General features: G+C 40.3%; 2 protein-coding genes and 1 long non-coding RNA gene across 12 annotated transcripts in view; 2 read left to right on the top strand and 1 right to left on the bottom strand.

Annotated features, from left to right (window-relative positions):
• The window catches only part of LOC124008380, a 4,456-nt gene extending 865 nt beyond the window's left edge, over nucleotides 1–3,591 (bottom strand). The window contains exons 1-2 of the long non-coding RNA XR_006834088.1: nucleotides 3,399–3,591; nucleotides 878–1,015 (exon numbers count right to left, since the gene is read on the bottom strand). This is a non-coding gene — a long non-coding RNA (uncharacterized LOC124008380). The remainder of the gene's footprint in view (nucleotides 1–877; nucleotides 1,016–3,398) is intronic.
• A 487-nt stretch (nucleotides 3,592–4,078) lies between these two features.
• LOC124008379 (uncharacterized protein PB18E9.04c-like) lies at nucleotides 4,079–13,194 on the top strand. 9 transcript variants are annotated; one of them, XM_046319621.1, is made up of 5 exons: nucleotides 4,079–5,285; nucleotides 5,747–5,964; nucleotides 10,465–10,620; nucleotides 10,778–10,828; nucleotides 10,907–13,172. In XM_046319621.1, the coding sequence occupies exons 3-5, from the start codon at nucleotides 10,567–10,569 to the stop codon at nucleotides 11,327–11,329; spliced, it is 528 nt and encodes a 175-aa protein (XP_046175577.1). In that variant the 5' UTR covers nucleotides 4,079–5,285; nucleotides 5,747–5,964; nucleotides 10,465–10,566; the 3' UTR covers nucleotides 11,330–13,172. The 9 variants fall into 9 exon arrangements, with proteins under 9 accessions (XP_046175577.1, XP_046175571.1, XP_046175573.1 ...); XM_046319624.1 differs by having other exon boundaries at nucleotides 4,085–5,285; nucleotides 10,778–11,144; nucleotides 13,065–13,194; XM_046319615.1 differs by having other exon boundaries at nucleotides 4,084–5,285; nucleotides 10,778–13,172.
• A 2,689-nt stretch (nucleotides 13,195–15,883) lies between these two features.
• The window catches only part of ddx58 (DEAD (Asp-Glu-Ala-Asp) box polypeptide 58), a 62,087-nt gene continuing 54,367 nt past the window's right edge, over nucleotides 15,884–23,603 (top strand). The window contains exon 1 of one of the 2 annotated variants that reach the window (XM_046318519.1): nucleotides 15,884–16,252. In XM_046318519.1, coding sequence (XP_046174475.1) covers nucleotides 16,147–16,252 — 106 coding nt within the window. In that variant the 5' untranslated portion in view covers nucleotides 15,884–16,146. The remainder of the gene's footprint in view (nucleotides 16,253–23,603) is intronic. The other variant, XM_046318520.1, reaches the window with a different exon arrangement.

Consider the following 23,603-nt stretch of genomic DNA (forward strand, 5'->3'; position numbering starts at 1 on the left):
TACTTTAGCTGTTAGTTAGTGTTCTGAGTCTGAGTCGGGGTTATCTTACTGTATTGGAGTTGAGTTATTAGTGTCCTGAGTCGGGGTTATCTTACTGTATTGGAGTTGAGTTATTAGTGTTCTGAGTCGGGGTTATCTTACTGTATTGGAGTTGAGTTATTAGTGTTCTGAGTCGGGGTTATCTTACTGTATTGGAGTTGAGTTATTAGTGTTCTGAGTCGGGGTTATCTTACTGTATTGGAGTTGAGTTATTAGTGTCCTGAGTCGGGGTTATCTTACTGTATTGGAGTTGAGTTATTAGTGTCCTGAGTCGGGGTTATCTTACTGTATTGGAGTTGAGTTATTAGTGTCCTGAGTCGGGGTTATCTTACTGTATTGGAGTTGAGTTATTTGTGTTCTGAGTCGGGGTTATCTTACTGTATTGGAGTTGAGTTATTAGTGTCCTGAGTCGGGGTTATCTTACTGTATTGGAGTTGAGTTATTAGTGTTCTGAGTCGGGGTTATCTTACTGTATTGGAGTTGAGTTATTAGTGTTCTGAGTCGGGGTTATCTTACTGTATTGGAGTTGAGTTATTAGTGTCCTGAGTTGGGGTTATCTTACTGTATTGGAGTTGAGTTATTAGTGTCCTGAGTCGGGGTTATCTTACTGTATTGGAGTTGAGTTATTAGTGTCCTGAGTCGGGGTTATCTTACTGTATTGGAGTTGAGTTATTTGTGTTCTGAGTCGGGGTTATCTTACTGTATTGGAGTTGAGTTATTAGTGTCCTGAGTCGGGGTTATCTTACTGTATTGGAGTTGAGTTATTAGTGTCCTGAGTCGGGGTTATCTTACTGTATAGGAGTTGAGTTATTAGTGTTCTGAGTCTGAGTTATCTTACTGTATTGGAGTTGAACTAGCCGCTGGTGCTTTAGTTGTGTAGTTTGATGTTGAGTCTCTTCTCCAACTGTCTCTGTGCTGCTATTCTACTCCCATAGATGACGTAGGTCCACGACAGTACCACCACGGCCAGGAGGAGCTGGAAACAAACAACACAATACTTATAGCAGCTAACTAAGTATGTTTACAGCCTTACATAGGTTAAATAACAAAAAATACATAATATTTAAATGTACTCTCTCTTATGTTTACAGGGGTTAACTTCTAAATTGTTACAATGACATAGAATTTAGCTAGTTAGCTATGGTACTGACTGTGAGTGAGTGAGTGAGTGAGTGAGTGAGTGAGTGAGTGAGTGAGTGAGTGAGTGAGTGAGTGAGTGAGTGAGTGAGTGAGTGAGTGAGTGAGTGAGTGAGTGAGTGTGTGCGCGTGTGTGTGTGTGCGTGTGTGGCAGGGAGCTGGCCACTTAGGCCAGTGCTGAAACTGCCAGCTAGATAACATTAGCTAGCTGGCAACCAGGCTAGTTAGCTAAACTCACAACGTTTTCAAACATATTAGGGATTACAAAAATCGGCAACTGTAATCGGTTACGTTACTAAAATATTTTAATCAGATTACAGATTCCCTTGAAAAACTAGATTATTACTTAGAGGATAACTTTTAAATTCAGAAAGTATGTTTGCGGAAAAAAATTATCCTTAATGACATTGAAATCAGCATTGAAGAAAGACACGAGTTTAAGTTTATTCCACATGAGTTGTTTTTCCCCAATGTTTGTAAACATTGTGCATATAAACAAACACTGTATAGTCTCATAACATGGTTATAACTATAATGTTGATGGATGGTCAGTCCTGTATAGCCTCATAACATGGTTATAACTATAATGTTGATATGATGGATGGTCAGTCCTGTATAGCCTCATAACATGGTTATAACTATAATGTTGATATGATGGATGGTCAGTCCTGTATAGCCTCATAACATGGTTATAACTATAATGTTGATATGATGGATGGTCAGTCCTGTATAGCCTCATAACATGGTTATAACTATAATGTTGATATGATGGATGGTCAGTCCTGTATAGCCTCATAACATGGTTATAACTATAATGTTGACATCATGGATGTCTATTAATCTGAGAGTGGTTACATTTCTCCAGGCCCGTCCCTCAGCTTTTTACCAAAACAGAGGCGGGGCGACCGTTTTGTTATTGTTTCATCTGTGGATTTGCCCTTTAAAAACCAAATCAGTCAGTAGCACTACTGAAAGGGATATCTAGATGTGATAACTGAATGCTGCGCTAGTGGAATGGCTTTGAGCACTACTGAAAGGGATATCTAGATGTGATAACTGAATGCTGCGCTAGTGGAATGGCTTTGAGCACTACTGAAAGGGATATCTAGATGTGATAACTGAATGCTGCGCTAGTGGAATGGCTTTGAGCACTACTGAAAGGGATATCTAGATGTGATAAATGATTGCTGCGCTAGTGGAATGGCTTTGAGCACTACTGAAAGGGATATCTAGATGTGATAACTGAATGCTGCGCTAGTGGAATGGCTTTGAGCACTACTGAAAGGGATATCTAGATGTGATAACTGAATGCTGCGCTAGTGGAATGGCTTTGAGCACTACTGAAAGGGATATCTAGATGTGATAACTGAATGCTGCGCTAGTGGAATGGCTTTGAGCACTACTGAAAGGGATATCTAGATGTGATAACTGAATGCTGCGCTAGTGGAATGGCTTTGAGCACTACTGAAAGGGATATCTAGATGTGATAACTGAATGCTGCGCTAGTGGAATGGCTTTGAGCACTACTGAAAGGGATATCTAGATGTGATAACTGAATGCTGCGCTAGTGGAATGGCTTTGAGCACTACTGAAAGGGATATCTAGATGTGATAACTTAAAGCTGCGCTAGTGGAATGGCTTTGAGCAATATGCTGCATTCGCTACAGGTCTGTTGTTTACCTTTTAGTTGGTGACACTTTGATATCTTGATAATATGCAGCTGTTTAATGTAAAGATATAATTGAATCATATTATTATATTATATGTAGTAGAAAGCGATGGGTTAGAGGAAGCCTACATAACCAACCCATACAGTTACATTTAACATCCATATATGTCCAACTATGTAAACTTTAACATTGATTTATCCTGCAATAGATGGCATTCAATTGGTAACATACATGTTTGTCTTCTTCTAACAGGAATATGATCAGATTACGTTACTGAGTTTTGGGTAATCCAATAGTTACATGACTGATTATAATTTTGGACAGGTAACAGATTAGATTTAGAAAGTAACCTAGTCAACCCTGCATATTGGCCACATCTTGTCTGTCTGGATGCGTTCAGTAGGGAGTTATGTGATTAGCTATGTACTGTAGTATAGATTAATAGGGCTGCTCACACTTTGGAAGTGTTATCCCTAGCAGTTAGCTAGTAGCTAGTTAGCACAACCAGTTGGCTAAAACAACCAGCTACAGGGGAACATAAAAACTACTCACAGCAGAGTAGAGTCTATCCAATGCTCGGTTGCTGATGTTCAGCATCTTCTATTTTGAAATGGACTCAAACCACGTTTTGTTTAGCTGGCTGGTTAGCAGGCTGGCTGGTTAGCTGGTTGTTTGGCTGGTTAGCTGGTTGTTTGGCTGGTTAGCTGGTTGTTTGGCTGGTTAGCTGGTTGGTTGGTTGGCTGGTTGGTTGCCTGGTTGGCTAGCTGGCTGGTTAGTTGGTTGCCTGGCTGGTTAGCTGGTTGCCTGGTTGGCTAGCTGGTTGCCTGGTTGGTTAGCTGGCTGGTTAGTTGGTTGCCTGGCTGGTTGGTTGCCTGGTTGGCTGATTATTTAGCTGGCTGGCTGGTTATTTAGCTGGCTGGCTGGTTATTTAGCTGTCTTCCATGTCTATGACAACGCGGATTGTAAACAACCGAGGAGTCGCACTTGTTGTCAGTCAATAGCTTCACGCTGGCGCCACCTGGCGGAATTACTGCCATTAAAAGACAATAACAATCGCTGCTCGCACGGGAAATGATTACATGACAATTGTCCCATTTATAGATGATATAGATGGATGTTTAATACTAATAAAACAAGATTAAAGTTTATAGTTTATACCAACAACAAAAGTAGATGCATTTAAAACGACATAACCCCCCTAGATGTGATCGTCCTTGGCAACCGGCGCGTTGCGGAAGTCCTCCAGTATCCCAGAATCCTCTCTGTTGCCAACGGCTCTCTGATTCACAACAGTCTCGCCGATAAAGTCCTACTATAACATGATATCTGTGTAATTTATACTATTATTTAGGTTCTGGATGATTCGTAGTGTTGTCAGATAGTTTAGTCGGTGAGACTAACGGATTCGGTGGTGTGATGTGTGTTTAGACTGTGAACCGGAGAAACCTCTGCAAGAGAGACGCTAACTCGGTTAGCCTGACGAGCTATCCAACGTCAACTACTATCAACCAAACATCAAAGTTGTATTTCAAAAATATATATATATTATTAGTGCTTAGCTAACTCGGTTAGCCTGACGAGCTATCCAACGTCAACTACTATCAACCAAACATCAAAGTTGTATTTAAATATATATATATTATTAGTGCTTAGCTAACTCGGTTAGCCTGACGAGCTATCCAACGTCAACTACTATCAACCAAACATCAAAGTTGTATTTAAATATATATATATTATTAGTGCTTAGCTAACTCGGCTAGTGATGCAGTTAACCAGGGCATGGATGGTTAGCTTGTAGCGTTCAGATTCGGCTACTGGAGACGACGTGTGGACAGACACGGACGCAGCGCGTTACCCAGCTGTTAAGGGTATATGCTACAGCTTGTGGATAAAGTCACACGTTTCACTCTACGTAGGAATCCTAACGGGTACATTTAACTTTAAAATGTAGGTAGCTAAGCAGGGAAATATCTAGGCCGTAAGACAAGATCACTGGTAACATTGTTGTTGACCCAACATCCCCATAGTAGGCTAACTGAGATTAATCTCAGCCCTACCTACAATTTAGGCAGCTCCATTGTTCAAAGTGGGGAGTTGAATCAACTGACACTGTGTCCAGGTACGTCATGTTGTTGAACCGGTCTAGTCTGGGGACAAGACTGCAATAAAGTCTTAGAGGGCTCCTGTTCCTGACCCCCGGCCCCCTAGAAGGTGGTCCCTACTGAGATGAAGTTGCGTGTTTGTCTGAGGGAGAGCGGAGGATTAGGTCAGGAACAGGAGGAATCCCTCCCTTTGTCGCAGTCTGTCTCGGCCGAGGCGTCTCCAAACTCTTAAGACTGGTATCTGCCTAGGACCGGTTCTACAACATAACTTACCTGGACAGGTGCCTCATTTGCTTCTGCTTCCTCTGCATACAGGAGTGGAACAACAACAAGATAGGTGTGTGTCCCTAATTACACCCTTTTCCTTATATAGTGCACTACTTTTGACCAGGGCCTGTGCATCGCAAATGGCACCTAGGGCTCTGGTCCAAAGCAGCACACTATACTGCCCTACCAAGCAAAAAGGCAGTAACTGCTCATAGCGTGGAACTGAGAAAAATGTCCTTTTATTTTTTAAAGATTTTTTTTACCTTGGTGTCACTGTAAATTTATGCAGTTACTGCTAACATGACCCCCATTTTCTCCAAAACACAATACGAGGCAGGATACTTGTCCACATGATTAAGCATGTATTTAATACAGCAAAAATGACAACTCATTTTTTACAAAATTAGCATTTACTGCCTTTTTGCTTGGTAGGGCAGTATAGTGTGTCCACTAAGGTGTTCAGGAAATCCTTCCTACCAGCTCTAGGCTCTAGAATGAATAACGTTTTCCTTCTCTGATCTTTCATCTTAGTCTCTAGGTGTCCGCTGTGTAAGCAGCCCTTCTCTCTCAAACCTCCTGTACCCGGAGAAAACAGGACCGCAGCTGCCATGGTGACCACCAGAGCAGGTGGTAACCATGGAGAGTGAAAGAGGAGGAAGGGGAGGGAGAGGAGACAGTCAGGACGAAGGTGGGAAAGGGTGGGAACTCCTCTTCTACCCCGGCCAGAGGATGGAGGGATCGATGGACAGGTGAGGTAACTTTTTGTTGTTGTATTGTTCAAGTTAGCAACTGTTTCTACTCTGATAGCTACAGTAGTGCTGTTATGATTGATTAATACTGTTTCTCCACTCTGATAGCTACAGTAGTGCTGTTATGATTGATTAATACTGTTTCTACACTCTGATAGCTACAGTAGTGCTGTTATGATTGATTAATACTGTTTCTACACTCTGATAGCTACAGTAGTGCTGTTATGATTGATTAATACTGTTTCTACACTCTGATAGCTACAGTAGTGCTGTAATGATTGATTAATACTGTTTCTACTCTGATAGCTACAGTAGTGCTGTTATGATAGATTAATACTGTTTCTACACTCTGATAGCTACAGTAGTGCTGTTATGATTGATTAATACTGTTTCTCCACTCTGATAGCTACAGTAGTGCTGTTATGATTAATACTGTTTCTACACTCTGATAGCTACAGTAGTGCTGTTATGATTGATTAATACTGTTTCTACACTCTGATAGCTACAGTAGTGCTGTTATGATAGATTAATACTGTTTCTACACTCTGATAGCTACAGTAGTGCTGTTATGATTGATTAATACTGTTTCTACACTCTGATAGCTACAGTAGTGCTGTTATGATTAATACTGTTTCTACACTCTGATAGCTACAGTAGTGCTGTTATGATTGATTAATACTGTTTCTACACTCTGGTAGCTACAGTAGTGCTGTTATGATTGATTAATACTGTTTCTACACTCTGATAGCTACAGTAGTGCTGTTATGATTAATACTGTTTCTACACTCTGATAGCTACAGTAGTGCTGTTATGATTGATTAATACTGTTTCTACACTCTGATAGCTACAGTAGTGCTGTTATGATTGATTAATACTGTTTCTACTCTGATAGCTACAGTAGTGCTGTTATGATTAATACTGTTTCTACACTCTGATAGCTACAGTAGTGCTGTTATGATTGATTAATACTGTTTCTCCACTCTGATAGCTACAGTAGTGCTGTTATGATTAATACTGTTTCTACACTCTGATAGCTACAGTAGTGCTGTTATGATTGATTAATACTGTTTCTACACTCTGATAGCTACAGTAGTGCTGTTATGATAGATTAATACTGTTTCTACACTCTGATAGCTACAGTAGTGCTGTTATGATTGATTAATACTGTTTCTACACTCTGATAGCTACAGTAGTGCTGTTATGATTGATTAATACTGTTTCTACACTCTGATAGCTACAGTAGTGCTGTTATGATAGATTAATACTGTTTCTACACTCTGATAGCTACAGTAGTGCTGTTATGATTGATTAATACTGTTTCTACTCTGATAGCTACAGTAGTGCTGTTATGATAGATTAATACTGTTTCTACTCTGATACCTACAGTAGTGCTGTTATGATTGATTAATACTGTTTCTACTCTGATAGCTACAGTAGTGCTGTTATGATTGATTAATACTGTTTCTACACTCTGATAGCTACAGTAGTGCTGTTATGATTGATTAATACTGTTTCTACACTCTGATAGCTACAGTAGTGCTGTTATGATTGATTAATACTGTTTCTACACTCTGATAGCTACAGTAGTGCTGTTATGATTGATTAATACTGTTTCTACACTCTGATAGCTACAGTAGTGCTGTTATGATTGATTAATACTGTTTCTACACTCTGATAGCTACAGTAGTGCTGTTATGATTGATTAATACTGTTTCTCCACTCTGGTAGCTACAGTAGTGCTGTTATGATTGATTAATACTGTTTCTACACTCTGATAGCTACAGTAGTGCTGTTATGATTAATACTGTTTCTACACTCTGATAGCTACAGTAGTGCTGTTATGATTAATACTGTTTCTACACTCTGGTAGCTACAGTAGTGCTGTTATGATTGATTAATACTGTTTCTACACTCTGATAGCTACAGTAGTGCTGTTATGATTAATACTGTTTCTCCACTCTGATAGCTACAGTAGTGCTGTTATGATTAATACTGTTTCTACTCTGATAGCTACAGTAGTGCTGTTATGATTGATTAATACTGTTTCTACACTCTGATAGCTACAGTAGTGCTGTTATGATTGATTAATACTGTTTCTACACTCTGATAGCTACAGTAGTGCTGTTATGATTGATTAATACTGTTTCTACACTCTGATAGCTACAGTAGTGCTGTTATGATTGATTAATACTGTTTCTACACTCTGATAGCTACAGTAGTGCTGTTATGATTGATTAATACTGTTTCTACACTCTGATAGCTACAGTAGTGCTGTTATGATTGATTAATACTGTTTCTACACTCTGATAGCTACAGTAGTGCTGTTATGATTGATTAATACTGTTTCTACACTCTGATAGCTACAGTAGTGCTGTTATGATTAATACTGTTTCTCCACTCTGATAGCTACAGTAGTGCTGTTATGATTGATTAATACTGTTTCTACACTCTGATAGCTACAGTAGTGCTGTAATGATTGATTAATACTGTTTCTACTCTGATAGCTACAGTAGTGCTGTTATGATTAATACTGTTTCTACTCTGATAGCTACAGTAGTGCTGTTATGATTGATTAATACTGTTTCTACTCTGATAGCTACAGTAGTGCTGTTATGATTAATACTGTTTCTACTCTGATAGCTACAGTAGTGCTGTTATGATTGATTAATACTGTTTCTACACTCTGATAGCTACAGTAGTGCTGTTATGATTGATTAATACTGTTTCTACACTCTGATAGCTACAGTAGTGCTGTTATGATTAATACTGTTTCTCCACTCTGATAGCTACAGTAGTGCTGTTATGATTAATACTGTTTCTACTCTGATAGCTACAGTAGTGCTGTTATGATTGATTAATACTGTTTCTACACTCTGATAGCTACAGTAGTGCTGTTATGATTGATTAATACTGTTTCTACACTCTGATAGCTACAGTAGTGCTGTTATGATTGATTAATACTGTTTCTACTCTGATAGCTACAGTAGTGCTGTTATGATAGATTAATACTGTTTCTACACTCTGATAGCTACAGTAGTGCTGTTATGATTGATTAATACTGTTTCTACACTCTGGTAGCTACAGTAGTGCTGTTATGATTGATTAATACTGTTTCTCCACTCTGATAGCTACAGTAGTGCTGTTATGATTAATACTGTTTCTACACTCTGATAGCTACAGTAGTGCTGTTATGATTGATTAATACTGTTTCTACACTCTGATAGCTACAGTAGTGCTGTTATGATTGATTAATACTGTTTCTACACTCTGATAGCTACAGTAGTGCTGTTATGATTGATTAATACTGTTTCTACTCTGATAGCTACAGTAGTGCTGTTATGATTGATTAATACTGTTTCCACTCTGATACCTACAGTAGTGCTGTTATGATTGATTAATACTGTTTCTACTCTGATAGCTACAGTAGTGCTGTTATGATTGATTAATACTGTTTCCACTCTGATACCTACAGTAGTGCTGTTATGATTGATTAATACTGTTTCTACACTCTGATAGCTACAGTAGTGCTGTTATGATTGATTAATACTGTTTCTACACTCTGATAGCTACAGTAGTGCTGTTATGATAGATTAATACTGTTTCTACACTCTGGTAGCTACAGTAGTGCTGTTATGATTGATTAATACTGTTTCTACTCTGATAGCTACAGTAGTGCTGTTATGATTGATTAATACTGTTTCTACACTCTGATAGCTACAGTAGTGCTGTTATGATTGATTAATACTGTTTCTACACTCTGGTAGCTACAGTAGTGCTGTTATGATTGATTAATACTGTTTCTACACTCTGATAGCTACAGTAGTGCTGTTATGATTGATTAATACTGTTTCTACACTCTGGTAGCTACAGTAGTGCTGTTATGATTGATTAATACTGTTTCTACACTCTGATAGCTACAGTAGTGCTGTTATGATTGATTAATACTGTTTCTACTCTGATAGCTACAGTAGTGCTGTTATGATTGATTAATACTGTTTCTACACTCTGATAGCTACAGTAGTGCTGTTATGATTGATTAATACTGTTTCTACTCTGATAGCTACAGTAGTGCTGTTATGATAGATTAATACTGTTTCTACACTCTGGTAGCTACAGTAGTGCTGTTATGATTGATTAATACTGTTTCTACTCTGATAGCTACAGTAGTGCTGTTATGATTGATTAATACTGTTTCTACACTCTAGCTACAGTAGCGCTGGCGTGTCAATAATGACATGTGTTCAGTAAATGACGTGGCGTCGCCGGTTGTGTTTACATTTGGACGGTGTAACTCACATCCACTTTCTTTCTATGATTAATTCAGGAGAGGTGGATTACCCATAATGCTCATTGACTGAACATTACAATTTACCCATGGCAATTATGCACCACAATAATAATTATATTTCTATAGTGAAGGACAGACCAGTAAGCCCGTCTTTTTGGAGAAAAGGTTTGCAGTAATGTTGGACGATCAAATCCTCTGAATCTTGGTTACAGTGGGAGCTGGCAGTGTTCCACGGCTCATTGGTCAACATCGTCCAACGTATCATCACCTCGCCAATCGCACGCCGTGATAGGGAGGGGGCGGGGTCATCCAGGATGAACTCCACCCCTTTCCAGCTGGCACGGTTGGACCACTTCTTCCACGAGCTGGTGAGCACACATACACCTGCACACGCAGACATTTAAATACTTCATTTGACTCCACGTTAGTCTAAGCTGCCGATGAGCACACACACATCCTCTCCCTAACCCTCCTGTGTGTGTGTCTCTCCCTCATATCAGTTCAACCCCTTCTTCTCTCTCCAAGGAAGCCTTTGACCAGCTGGCCATCTACGACCCTCCGGCGCCGACCTACGAGGACGGTATGACATCATCAACCAGTGACACTGACCTCTCTGTCACCTCCATCTACGACCCTCCGGCGCCGACCTACGAGGACGGTATGACATCATCAACCAGTGACACTGACCTCTCTGTCACCTCCATCTACGACCCTCCGGCGCCGACCTACGAGGACGGTATGACATCATCAACCAGTGACACTGACCTCTCTGTCACCTCCATCTACGACCCTCCGGCGCCGACCTACGAGGACGGTATGACATCATCAACCAGTGACACTGACCTCTCTGTCACCTCCATCTACGACCCTCCGGCGCCGACCTACGAGGACGGTATGACATCATCAACCAGTGACACTGACCTCTCTGTCACCTCCATCTCAGAGGAAGAGATATTGTTTTGTTACTACTTTTGGGATGAGCTTCCAGTTGGCTCATCTATCCCCCCCTCCTCCTCCTCCTCCTCTCCCCTGGAACTATTCCCCAGGTCGTTGAGGTCGTTGAGGTCGTTGGGGTAAAAGAGAATGTGTTCTCAGTCATCTGACCTGGGCAAATAAATCAATAAAATAATATATTTTTTAGTCTGGGTCCTATATGGCAGCCTATTCCCTATTAAGTGCTCTACTGCCTGTGTAGTCCACTGTGTGGTCCACTGTGTAGTCCACTGTGTAGTTCACTGTGTAGTCCAACGTGTGGTCCACTGTGTAGTCCGCTGTGTGGTCCACTGTGTAGTTCACTGTGTAGTTCACTGTGTGGTCCACTGTGTAGTTCACTGTGTGGTCCACTGTGTAGTTCACTGTGTGGTCCACTGTGTGGTCCACTGTAGTTCACTGTAGTCCACTGTGTAGTTCACTGTGTAGTTCACTGTAGTTCACTGTAGTTCACTGTGTGGTCCACTGTGTAGTTCACTGTGTAGTTCACTGTGTGGTCCACTGTGTAGTTCACTGTGTAGTCCACTGTGTAGTTCACTGTGTAGTCCACTGTGTAGTCCACTGTGTAGTCCACTGTGTAGTCCACTGTGTAGTTCACTGTGTAGTCAAATGTGTAGTTCACTGTAGTTCATTGTAGTCCACTGTGTAGTTCACTGTAGTTCATTGTAGTCCACTGTGTAGTTCACTGTAGTTCATTGTAGTCCACTGTGTAGTTCACTGTAGTTCATTGTAGTCCACTGTGTAGTTCACTGTAGTTCATTGTAGTCCACTGTGTAGTTCACTGTAGTTCATTGTAGTCCACTGTGTAGTTCACTGTAGTTCATTGTAGTCCACTGTGTAGTTCACTGTAGTTCATTGTAGTCCACTGTGTAGTTCACTGTAGTTCATTGTAGTCCACTGTGTAGTTCACTGTAGTTCATTGTAGTCCACTGTGTAGTTCAATGTGTAGTTCACTGTGTAGTTCATTGTAGTCCACTGTGTAGTTCAATGTGTAGTTCACTGTGTAGTTCATTGTAGTCCACTGTGTAGTTCACTGTAGTTCATTGTAGTCCACTGTGTAGTTCACTGTAGTTCATTGTAGTCCACTGTGTAGTTCACTGTAGTTCATTGTAGTCCACTGTGTAGTTCACTGTAGTTCATTGTAGTCCACTGTGTAGTTCACTGTGTAGTTCACTGTGTAGTTCATTGTAGTCCACTGTGTAGTTCACTGTAGTTCATTGTAGTCCACTGTGTAGTTCACTGTAGTTCATTGTAGTCCACTGTGTAGTTCACTGTAGTTCATTGTAGTCCACTGTGTAGTTCACTGTAGTTCATTGTAGTCCACTGTGTAGTTCACTGTAGTTCATTGTAGTCCACTGTGTAGTTCACTGTAGTTCATTGTAGTCCACTGTGTAGTTCACTGTAGTTCATTGTAGTCCACTGTGTAGTTCACTGTAGTTCATTGTAGTCCACTGTGTAGTTCACTGTAGTTCATTGTAGTCCACTGTGTAGTTCACTGTAGTCCACTGTGTAGTTCACTGTGTAGTTCACTGTAGTTCATTGTAGTTCACTGTAGTTCATTGTAGTTCACTGTAGTTCATTGTAGTCCACTGTAGGGAATAGGCTGCCATTTGGGACTATACCTTATAGTTGCTGCACTGTTTGAGAGGAGAGCTGGCAGGGAAGTGTTACATTATACTGTGTACACTATGCTGTTCTGTTCATATGACCATTATCTCTATATCTATCTATATCTATCTCTATCTATATCTAGGAAGTGTTACATTATACTGTGTACACTATGCTGTTCTGTTCATATGACCATCTGCCTCTATCTATCTAGGAAGAGGAGGGTGGTTCGGAGGGACGGAAAGAGAGAGACAGCAGCAGGAAGTAGCTCATTGTCGGTAACAGGAAGTAGGAGTGGAAGAGAGGAGCCGAGAGGAGCCGGGAGGGGAGGAAGAGGAGCCGGGAGGGGAGGAAGAGGGAGCCGGGAGGGGAGGAAGAGAGGAGCCGGGAGGGGAGGAAGAGAGGAGCCGGGAGGGGAGGAAGAGAGGAGCCGGGAGGGGAGGAAGAGAGGAGCCGGGAGGGGAGGGAGAGGAGCCGGGAGGGGAGGGAGATGAGCCGGGAGGGGAGGAAGAGAGGAGCCGGGAGGGGAGGGAGAGAGGAGCCGGGAGGGGAGGAAGAGAGGAGCCGGGAGGGGAGGGAGAGAGGAGCCGGGAGGGGAGGAAGAGAGGAGCCGGGAGGGGAGGAAGAGAGGAGCCGGGAGGGGAGGAAGAGAGGAGCCGGGAGGGGAGGAAGAGAGGAGCGAGGAAGAGAGGAGCCGGGAGGGGAGGGAGAGAGGAGCCGGGAGGGGAGGAAGAGAGGAGCCGGGAGGGGAGGAAGAGAAGAGCCGGGAGGGGAGGAAGAGAAGAGTGAGGGATGACATGGCTAAAACCATAGTACTCCACATACACTGGGGGTAGAGGATAATCAATAGTGTTGCTGTGGACACTGGGTAATCTGACTAACACACCTGTTTGACCTGGCTGTGATACTGTAGGACTACTCATTTACTGAGTCAATTCAGGAAGCATTCAATGTCCTGTATTTGTGTTAACCATGGCAACCAGCGGTGTCAATAAAGAGATGGGCTGAGCGTCTTCCTGCACGTGTGTCTGTGGACCCCTTAATGTATTGTTGATGTCAGCCACGCCCATTATTTCAGTCTCTAATTGGGTGTCGAGGTTACTTTTTAAACACTGTTCATTTAAATCTTTAGTTGAGTAAAATAAGTAGTGCTGCTCTGGTCAAGATAATACATAAAACTGCAGTAAACAGCAGTACTGTACACTCAGGCAGAAAACTGCAGTGAAAAGCGATACTGTACACTCAGGCAGAAAACTGCAGTGAAAAGCGATACTGTACACTCAGGCAGAAAACTGCAGTGAAAAGCGATACTGTACACTCAGGCAGAAAACTGCAGTAAACAGCGATACTGTACACTCAGAAAGAAAACTGCAGTAAACAGCGATACTGTACTCAGGCAGAAAACTGCAGTAAACAGCGATACTGTACACTCAGGCAGAAAACTGCAGTAAACAGTGATACTGTACACTCAGGCAGAAAACTGCAGTAAACAGCGATACTGTACACTCAGGCAGAAAACTGCAGTAAACAGCGATACTGTACACTCAGAATGAAAACTGCAGTAAACAGCGATACTGTACTCAGGCAGAAAACTGCAGTAAACAGCGATACTGTACACTCAGACAGAAAACTGCAGTAAACAGCGATACTGTACACTCAGGCAGAAAACTGCAGTAAACAGCGATACTGTACACTGAGGCAGAAAACTGCAGTAAACAGCGATACTGTACACTCAGGCAGAAAACTGCAGTAAACAGCGATACTGTACACTCAGAAAGAAAACTGCAGTAAACAGCGATACTGTACTCAGGCAGAAAACTGCAGTAAACAGCGATACTGTACACTCAGACAGAAAACTGCAGTAAACAGCGATACTGTACTCAGGCAGAAAACTGCAGTAAACAGCGATACTGTACACTGAGGCAGAAAACTGCAGTAAACAGCGATACTGTACACTCAGGCAGAAAACTGCAGTAAACAGCGATGCTGTACACTCAGGCAGATAACTGCAGTAAACAGCGATACTGTACACTCAGAAAGAAAACTGCAGTAAACAGCGATACTGTACTCAGGCAGAAAACTGCAGTAAACAGCGATACTGTACACTCAGACAGAAAACTGCAGTAAACAGCGATACTGTACTCAGGCAGAAAACTGCAGTAAACAGCGATACTGTACACTCAGGCAGAAAACTGCAGTAAACAGCGATACTGTACACTCAGAATGAAAACTGCAGTAAACAGCGATACTGTACTCAGACAGAAAACTGCAGTAAACAGCGATACTGTACACTCAGACAGAAAACTGCAGTAAACAGCGATACTGTACACTCAGACAGAAAACTGCAGTAAACAGCGATACTGTACACTCAGACAGAAAACTGCAGTAAACAGCGATACTGTACACTCAGAAAGAAAACTGCAGTAAACAGCGATACTGTACTCAGGCAGAAAACTGCAGTAAACAGCGATACTGTACACTCAGGCAGAAAACTGCAGTAAACAGCGATACTGTACACTCAGAATGAAAACTGCAGTAAACAGCGATACTGTACTCAGGCAGAAAACTGCAGTAAACAGCGATACTGTACACTCAGACAGAAAACTGCAGTAAACAGCGATACTGTACACTCAGACAGAAAACTGCAGTAAACAGCGATACTGTACACTCAGACAGAAAACTGCAGTAAACAGCGATACTGTACACTCAGACAGAAAACTGCAGTAAACAGCGATACTGTACACTCAGACAGAAAACTGCAGTAAACAGCGATACTGTACACTCAGACAGAAAACTGCAGTAAACAGCGATACTGTACACTCAGACAGAAAACTGCAGTAAACAGCGATACTGTACACTCAGACAGAAAACTGCAGTAAACAGCGATACTGTACACTCAGACAGAAAACTGCATGTTCAATTCTCAGCCGTCTTTCCAAACAAAACACAATTTCATCACATCTCTATTTGAGCAAAATGTGTGTTGCCCTCGGTGTGTTGCCCTCGGTAATGGGTTATGTAGCGAGTCCAAACTGATCCTAGATCTGGGTCTAACTACCCTACCACCTCTAGGGACTTTACTGAGGAAGGTGTTTCGTTTTATTGTCACTCGGGAAGTTTCGGTTTCGTTTCTTCAGGCTGGCGAGGCTGAGGCGTGGTTACCAGACATGTTATAGGAGATCAGCTGAGTCAGTGCGACCAATATCACGGAGCACCAAACCACTATAGCCGTGGAGCAGCTGTCAGCTTAATGCAAGAGACATAGTCAATATCTCTCTGCTATCAGTTCATCGATCATGTATGAGATGGAGAAGAGCAATCTACAGAGTTATAGTAAATACGTGATTCATATTTTGCGACCGTCTTACGTCAAAGGCTTCATGACAACTTACCTGCAACCAGGTACAGTATGTATAATGTCGCTTTGTTGCTTTAGCTACTAACGGTAGTCTGTTCCTTTACCTTTTATCCTGGTTTAGCTTTACATTGTTATCCTGTTGTTTTAGCTACTAACGGTTGTTTTACCATTGTTATCCTGTTTCATATCGACAGACACGGTCAGCTTTTGATTACATTATTTTGTTCTTATTTCGAATGCAATTCTACAAAACAATGATTTGTTTTAATTTGTGTCTCACGGCCTGTGACGCTGACAAATGGTTTGCATGTAGAGAAATGACTGCCACCGTTGTCCCAGACCCCCCCTGCCAGACCCCCCCAGCCAGAACACTTCCCCTTCGCGTGAACGCGCACGCCCTCAATGATTCATAGTTGCGACATACGTGAACGCGCACGCACTCAATTCTTCACTGCTGCGACTTGCTTGCTAGTTGAGATATCTGTTCAAGTTTGGCTGCGTTTCATTTTATTTTTTTTTATGTCGGTTTTATCGCGGGGGAGGCACTAGTAATGTCTGAAGTTTTCGGTTTGGCTATTTGTTTCAAGTGTAGTAGTCTAGAAATAAATCTCTTTGCCAGAATTCGTCATCTCTCCCATGTCTTATTGGATTAGTAGTTGTTCTGAAATGTTTATTACTTGCCTACATTTGACTCCCTCCTCAATGGTTTAATATAACACACATACACACACACACACACACACACACACACACACACACACACACACACACACACACACACACACACACACACACACACACACACACACACACACACACACACACACACACACACACACACACACACACACATCAATTATTAATTTCGGTTGTCTCTCCTGATGTGATGTGTGTTCTATAGAAAGTATTTGACTCTGATGTGACGTGTGTTCTATAGAAAGTATTTGACTCTGATGTGACGTGTGTTCTATAGAAAGTATTTGACTCTGATGTGTGCCACAGAAAGTACTGGACTCTAAGCTACAAAATTAAGGAAATTAGAAGGGGGGGTTCGGCAAGGCAATTTTATTGCCGAGCATAAAGACAACAAACATTTATTTTAGAAACATTTTGTAATGTTTAAGAAAATAAAGATGATACACAAATATTATCACACAAAACATCACAGAAAGTGTGGTTTGTTAACAAACATTAATTAAATAGGACATCTTTGCATAATAAGTTATAAAATGACAAGTCACGTTCTTGGAACAGAGTCCTCTTTGGGGGGGGGGGGGTGGCAGCATAACCTTTCAAGTTTAGACAGACAGACAGGCACACATACATTACACACATATTACACACATATTATACACACACATTATACACACACATATTATACACACATATTATACACACATATTATACACACACATTATACACACACATATTATACACACATATTATACACACATACATTACACACATATTATACACACACATTATACACACACATATTATACACACATATTATACACACATATTATACACACACATTATACACACACATATTATACACACATATTATACACACACATTATACACACATATTATACACACATATTATACACACATATTATACACACATATTACACACACATTATACACACACATTATACACACACACATTACACACATATTATACACACACATTATACACACATATTATACACACACACATTACACACATATTATACAGACACATTATACACACACATTATACACACATATTACACACACATTATACACACACATTATACACACACATTATACACACACATTATACACACACATTATACACACACATTATACACACACACATTATACACACACATTATACACACATATTATACACACATACATTACACACACATTATACACACACATTATACACACACATTATACACACACACATTACACACACATTATACACACACATTATACACACACATTATACACACATTATACACACACACATTACACACACATTATACACACACATTATACACACATTATACACACACATACAATACACACATATTACACACACATTATACACACATTATACACACACATTATACACACACACACATTACACACACATTATACACACACATTATACACACACATTATACACACACATTATACACACATATTATACACACACATTATACACACATATTACACACACATTATACACACACATATACACACACATTATACACACACAGTATACACACACACATTATACACACACACACATTACACACACATTATACACACACATTATACACACACATTATACACACACAGTATACACACACACATTATACACACACATTATACACACACATTATACACACATATTACACACACATTACACACATATTATACACACATATTATACACACACATTATACACACACATTATACACACATATTATACACACATATTATACACACATATTATACACACACATTATACACACATATTATACACACACATTATACACACACATTATACACACATATTATACACACATATTGTACACACACATTATACACACATTATACACACATATTATACACACACATTATATACACATATTATACACACACATTATACACACACACATTATACACACACATTATACACACACATTACACACACATTATACACACACACATTACACACATATTATACACACATATTATACACACACATTATATACACACATTATACACACACATTACACACACACATTATATACACACATTATGTACACATATTATACACACATATTATACACACACATTATATACACATATTATACACACACATTATACACACACATTATATACACACATTATATACACATATTATACACACATATTATACACACACATTATACACACATATTATACACACACATTATATACACACATTATATACACACATTATATACACACATATTATATACACATATTATATACACATATTATATACACATATTATACACACATATTATACACACACATTATATACACATATTATACACACATATTATACACACATATTGTACACACACATTATACACACATTATACACACATATTATACACACACATTATATACACATTTTATACACACACATTATACACACACACATTATACACACACATTATACACACACATTACACACACATTATACACACACATTACACACACATTATACACACACACATTACACACATATTATACACACATATTATACACACACATTATATACACACATTATACACACACATTACACACACACATTATATACACACATTACGTACACATATTATACACACATTATACACACACATTATATACACATATTATACACAGATATTATACACACACATTATATACACACATTATATACACATATTATACACACACATTATACACACATATTATACACACACATTATATACACACATTATATACACACATATTATATACACACATTATATACACACATTATATACACACATTATATACACATATTATATATACACATTATATACACACATTATATACACACATATTATATACACATATTATATACACATATTATACACACATATTATACACACACATTATACACACACATTATACACACATATTATACACACATATTGTACACACACATTATACACACATTATACACACATATTACACACATTATACACACACATTATACACACATATTATACACACACATTATGTACACACATTATATACACATATTATACACACATATTATACACACATTATATACACATATTATACACACATATTATACACACATATTATACACACACATTATATACACATATTATACACACATATTATACACACACATTATACACACACATTATATACACACATTATATACACACATATTATATACACATATTATATACACATATTATACACACATATTATACACACACATTATATACACATATTATACACACATATTATACACACACATTATACACACATATTATACACACACATTATACACACACATTATACACACATATTATACACACATATTGTACACACACATTATACACACATATTACACACATTATACACACACATTATATACACACATTATATACACACATTATATACACACATTATATACACACATATTATATACACATATTATATACACATATTATACACACATATTATACACACACATTATATACACATATTATACACACATATTATACACACACATTATACACACATATTATACACACACATTATACACACATATTATACACACATATTATACACACACATTATATACACACATTATATACACACATTATATACACACATATTATATACACATATTATATACACATATTATACACACATATTATACACACACATTATATACACATATTATACACACATATTATATACACACATTATACACACATATTATTCACACATATTATACACACATTATATACACACATTATATACACACATATTATATACACATATTATATACACATATTATACACACATATTATACACACACATTATATACACATATTATACACACATATTATACACACATATTATACACACACATTATATACACATATTATACACATATAATACACATATTATATACACATATTATACACACATATTATACACACACATTATATACACCCTAGATCCGGTTCCGGTTGGAGCGAGTGGTCGCATCTGCACTTCGCTCCCGCGGGTAGTATAACTTTTTCATTATATTTCATTATATCACAACGGTTTGATTTGTCTTATCTTAGCAAATTCTTCTCAGCTAGCTACATAGCCGTCTTTGTATCAAAGATAATTGCGTAATTATCGTATTTCGCCGTCCTAACGTAGTCTTCACTAGCCAGCTAGCTAACGTCCACTGATTAGCTGCACTGGAGAAACTATCACACTCAACTGAACGACTTGATTAGTTTAGTGTTAGCTAGCTACATAGCTGTCTTTGCTGTCTTCGTATCATCGTATCCAAGATAATTGTGTTGTTTAGGTTTAGAGTGTGTAGTCTTAGAGTGATTATCTTAATTTACCGAGGTTAGCTAGCCAGCTATTTGTCGTCCTTAACGTAGGTGACTCTGCTAGCTAGCCAACAGCTAGCCAACGCTAGCCAACGTCTTCTGTATAGAACTCAACTACCCGGTCGCACTCACAGGTAGTATCACATTTTCACTTCATTTCATTACAGTACAACGGTTTGATTTGTTTGATCGTAGCTAGCTACTTAGCTAGCTACATAGCCGTCTTTGTATCAAAGATAATTGTGTAGTCTAGAGCGATTTTCTAGGTTCGCTAGCCATCTATTGTCGTTCTTTTAACGCAACGTAACGTAAACAACACTGCTAGCTAGCCTGCTAGCCCCCGAATAGCAACACTGCAGAAACTATTACACTCAACGGAACGACTTGATTAGTGTAGTGTCAACAACGCACCCACTGCCAGCTGGCCTACTTCAGCAGTACTGTATCATTTTAATCATTTTAGTCAATAAGATTCTTGCTACGTAGCTTAACTTTCTGAACATTCGAGACGTGTAGTCCACTTGTCATTCCAATCTCCTTTGCATTAGCGTAGCCTCTTCTGTAGCCTGTCAACTATGTGTCTGTTTATCCCTGTTCTCTCCTCTCTGCACAGACCATACAAACGCTCCTCACCGCGTGGCCGCGGCCACCCTACTCTGGTGGTCCCAGCGCGCACGACCCACGTGGAGTTCCAGGTCTCCGGTAGCCTCTGGAACTGCCAATCTGCGGTCAACAAGGCAGAGTTCATCTCAGCCTATGCCTCCCTCCAGTCCCTCGACATCTTGGCACTGACGGAAACATGGATCACCACAGACAACACTGCTACTCCTACTGCTCTCTCTTCGTCCGCCCACGTGTTCTCGCACACCCCGAGAGCGTCTGGTCAGCGGGGTGGTGGCACCGGGATCCTCATCTCTCCCAAGTGGTCATTCTCTCTTTCTCCCTTACCCATCTGTCTATCGCCTCCTTTGAATTCCATGCTGTCACAGTTACTAGCCCTTTCAAGCTTAACATCCTTATCATTTATCGCCCTCCAGGTTCCCTCGGAGAGTTCATCAATGAGCTTGATGCCTTGATAAGCTCCTTCCCTGAGGACGGCTCACCTCTCACAGTTCTGGGCGACTTTAACCTCCCCACGTCTACCTTTGACTCTTTCCTCTCTGCCTCCTTCTTTCCACTCCTCTCCTCTTTTGACCTCACCCTCTCACCTTCCCCCCTACTCACAAGGCAGGCAATACGCTCGACCTCATCTTTACTAGATGCTGTTCTTCCACTAACCTCATTGCAACTCCCCTCCAAGTCTCCGACCACTGCCTTGTATCCTTTTCCCTCTCGCTCTCATCCAACACCTCCCACACTGCCCCTACTCGGATGGTATCGCGCCGTCCCAACCTTCGCTCTCTCTCCCCGCTACTCTCTCCTCTTCCATCCTATCATCTCTTCCCTCCGCTCAAACCTTCTCCCACCTATCTCCTGATTCTGCCTCCTCAACCCTCCTCTCCTCCCTCTCTGCATCCCTTGACTCTCTATGTCCCCTATCCTCCAGGCCGGCTCGGTCCTCCCCTCCCGCTCCGTGGCTCGATGACTCATTGCGAGCTCACAGAACAGGGCTCCGGGCAGCCGAGCGGAAATGGAGGAAAACTCGCCTCCCTGCGGACCTGGCATCCTTTCACTCCCTCCTCTCTACATTTTCCTCCTCTGTCTCTGCTGCTAAAGCCACTTTCTACCACGCTAAATTCCAAGCATCTGCCTCTAACCCTAGGAAGCTCTTTGCCACCTTCTCCTCCCTCCTGAATCCTCCGCCCCCTCCCCCTCCTCCCTCTCTGCAGATGACTTCGTCAACCATTTTGAAAAGAAGGTCGACGACATCCGATCCTCGTTTGCTAAGTCAAACGACACCGCTGGTTCTGCTCACACTGCCCTACCCTGTGCTCTGACCTCTTTCTCCCCTCTCTCTCCAGATGAAATCTCGCGTCTTGTGACGGCCGGCCGCCCAACAACCTGCCCGCTTGACCCTATCCCCTCCTCTCTTCTCCAGACCATTTCCGGAGACCTTCTCCCTTACCTCACCTCGCTCATCAACTCATCCCTGACCGTTGGCTACGTCCCTTCCGTCTTCAAGAGAGCGAGAGTTGCACCCCTTCTGAAAAAACCTACACTCGATCCCTCCGATGTCAACAATTACATTTACATTTACATTTAAGTCATTTAGCAGACGCTCTTA

The sequence above is a fragment of the Oncorhynchus gorbuscha genome, linkage group LG21 (genome assembly GCF_021184085.1).
Source record: "Oncorhynchus gorbuscha isolate QuinsamMale2020 ecotype Even-year linkage group LG21, OgorEven_v1.0, whole genome shotgun sequence".
Lineage (NCBI taxonomy): Eukaryota > Metazoa > Chordata > Actinopteri > Salmoniformes > Salmonidae > Oncorhynchus > Oncorhynchus gorbuscha.

Excerpts from the sequence above, each read along its gene's own strand:
- LOC124008379 (XM_046319615.1), top strand. The coding sequence starts at position 10,567 with ATGAACTCCACCCCTTTCCAGCTGGCACGGTTGGACCACTTCTTCCAC. Across the intron at positions 10,621-10,777 it reads ACCACTTCTTCCACGAGCTG|GAAGCCTTTGACCAGCTGGC; the intron begins GTGAGCACACAT and ends TCTCTCTCCAAG.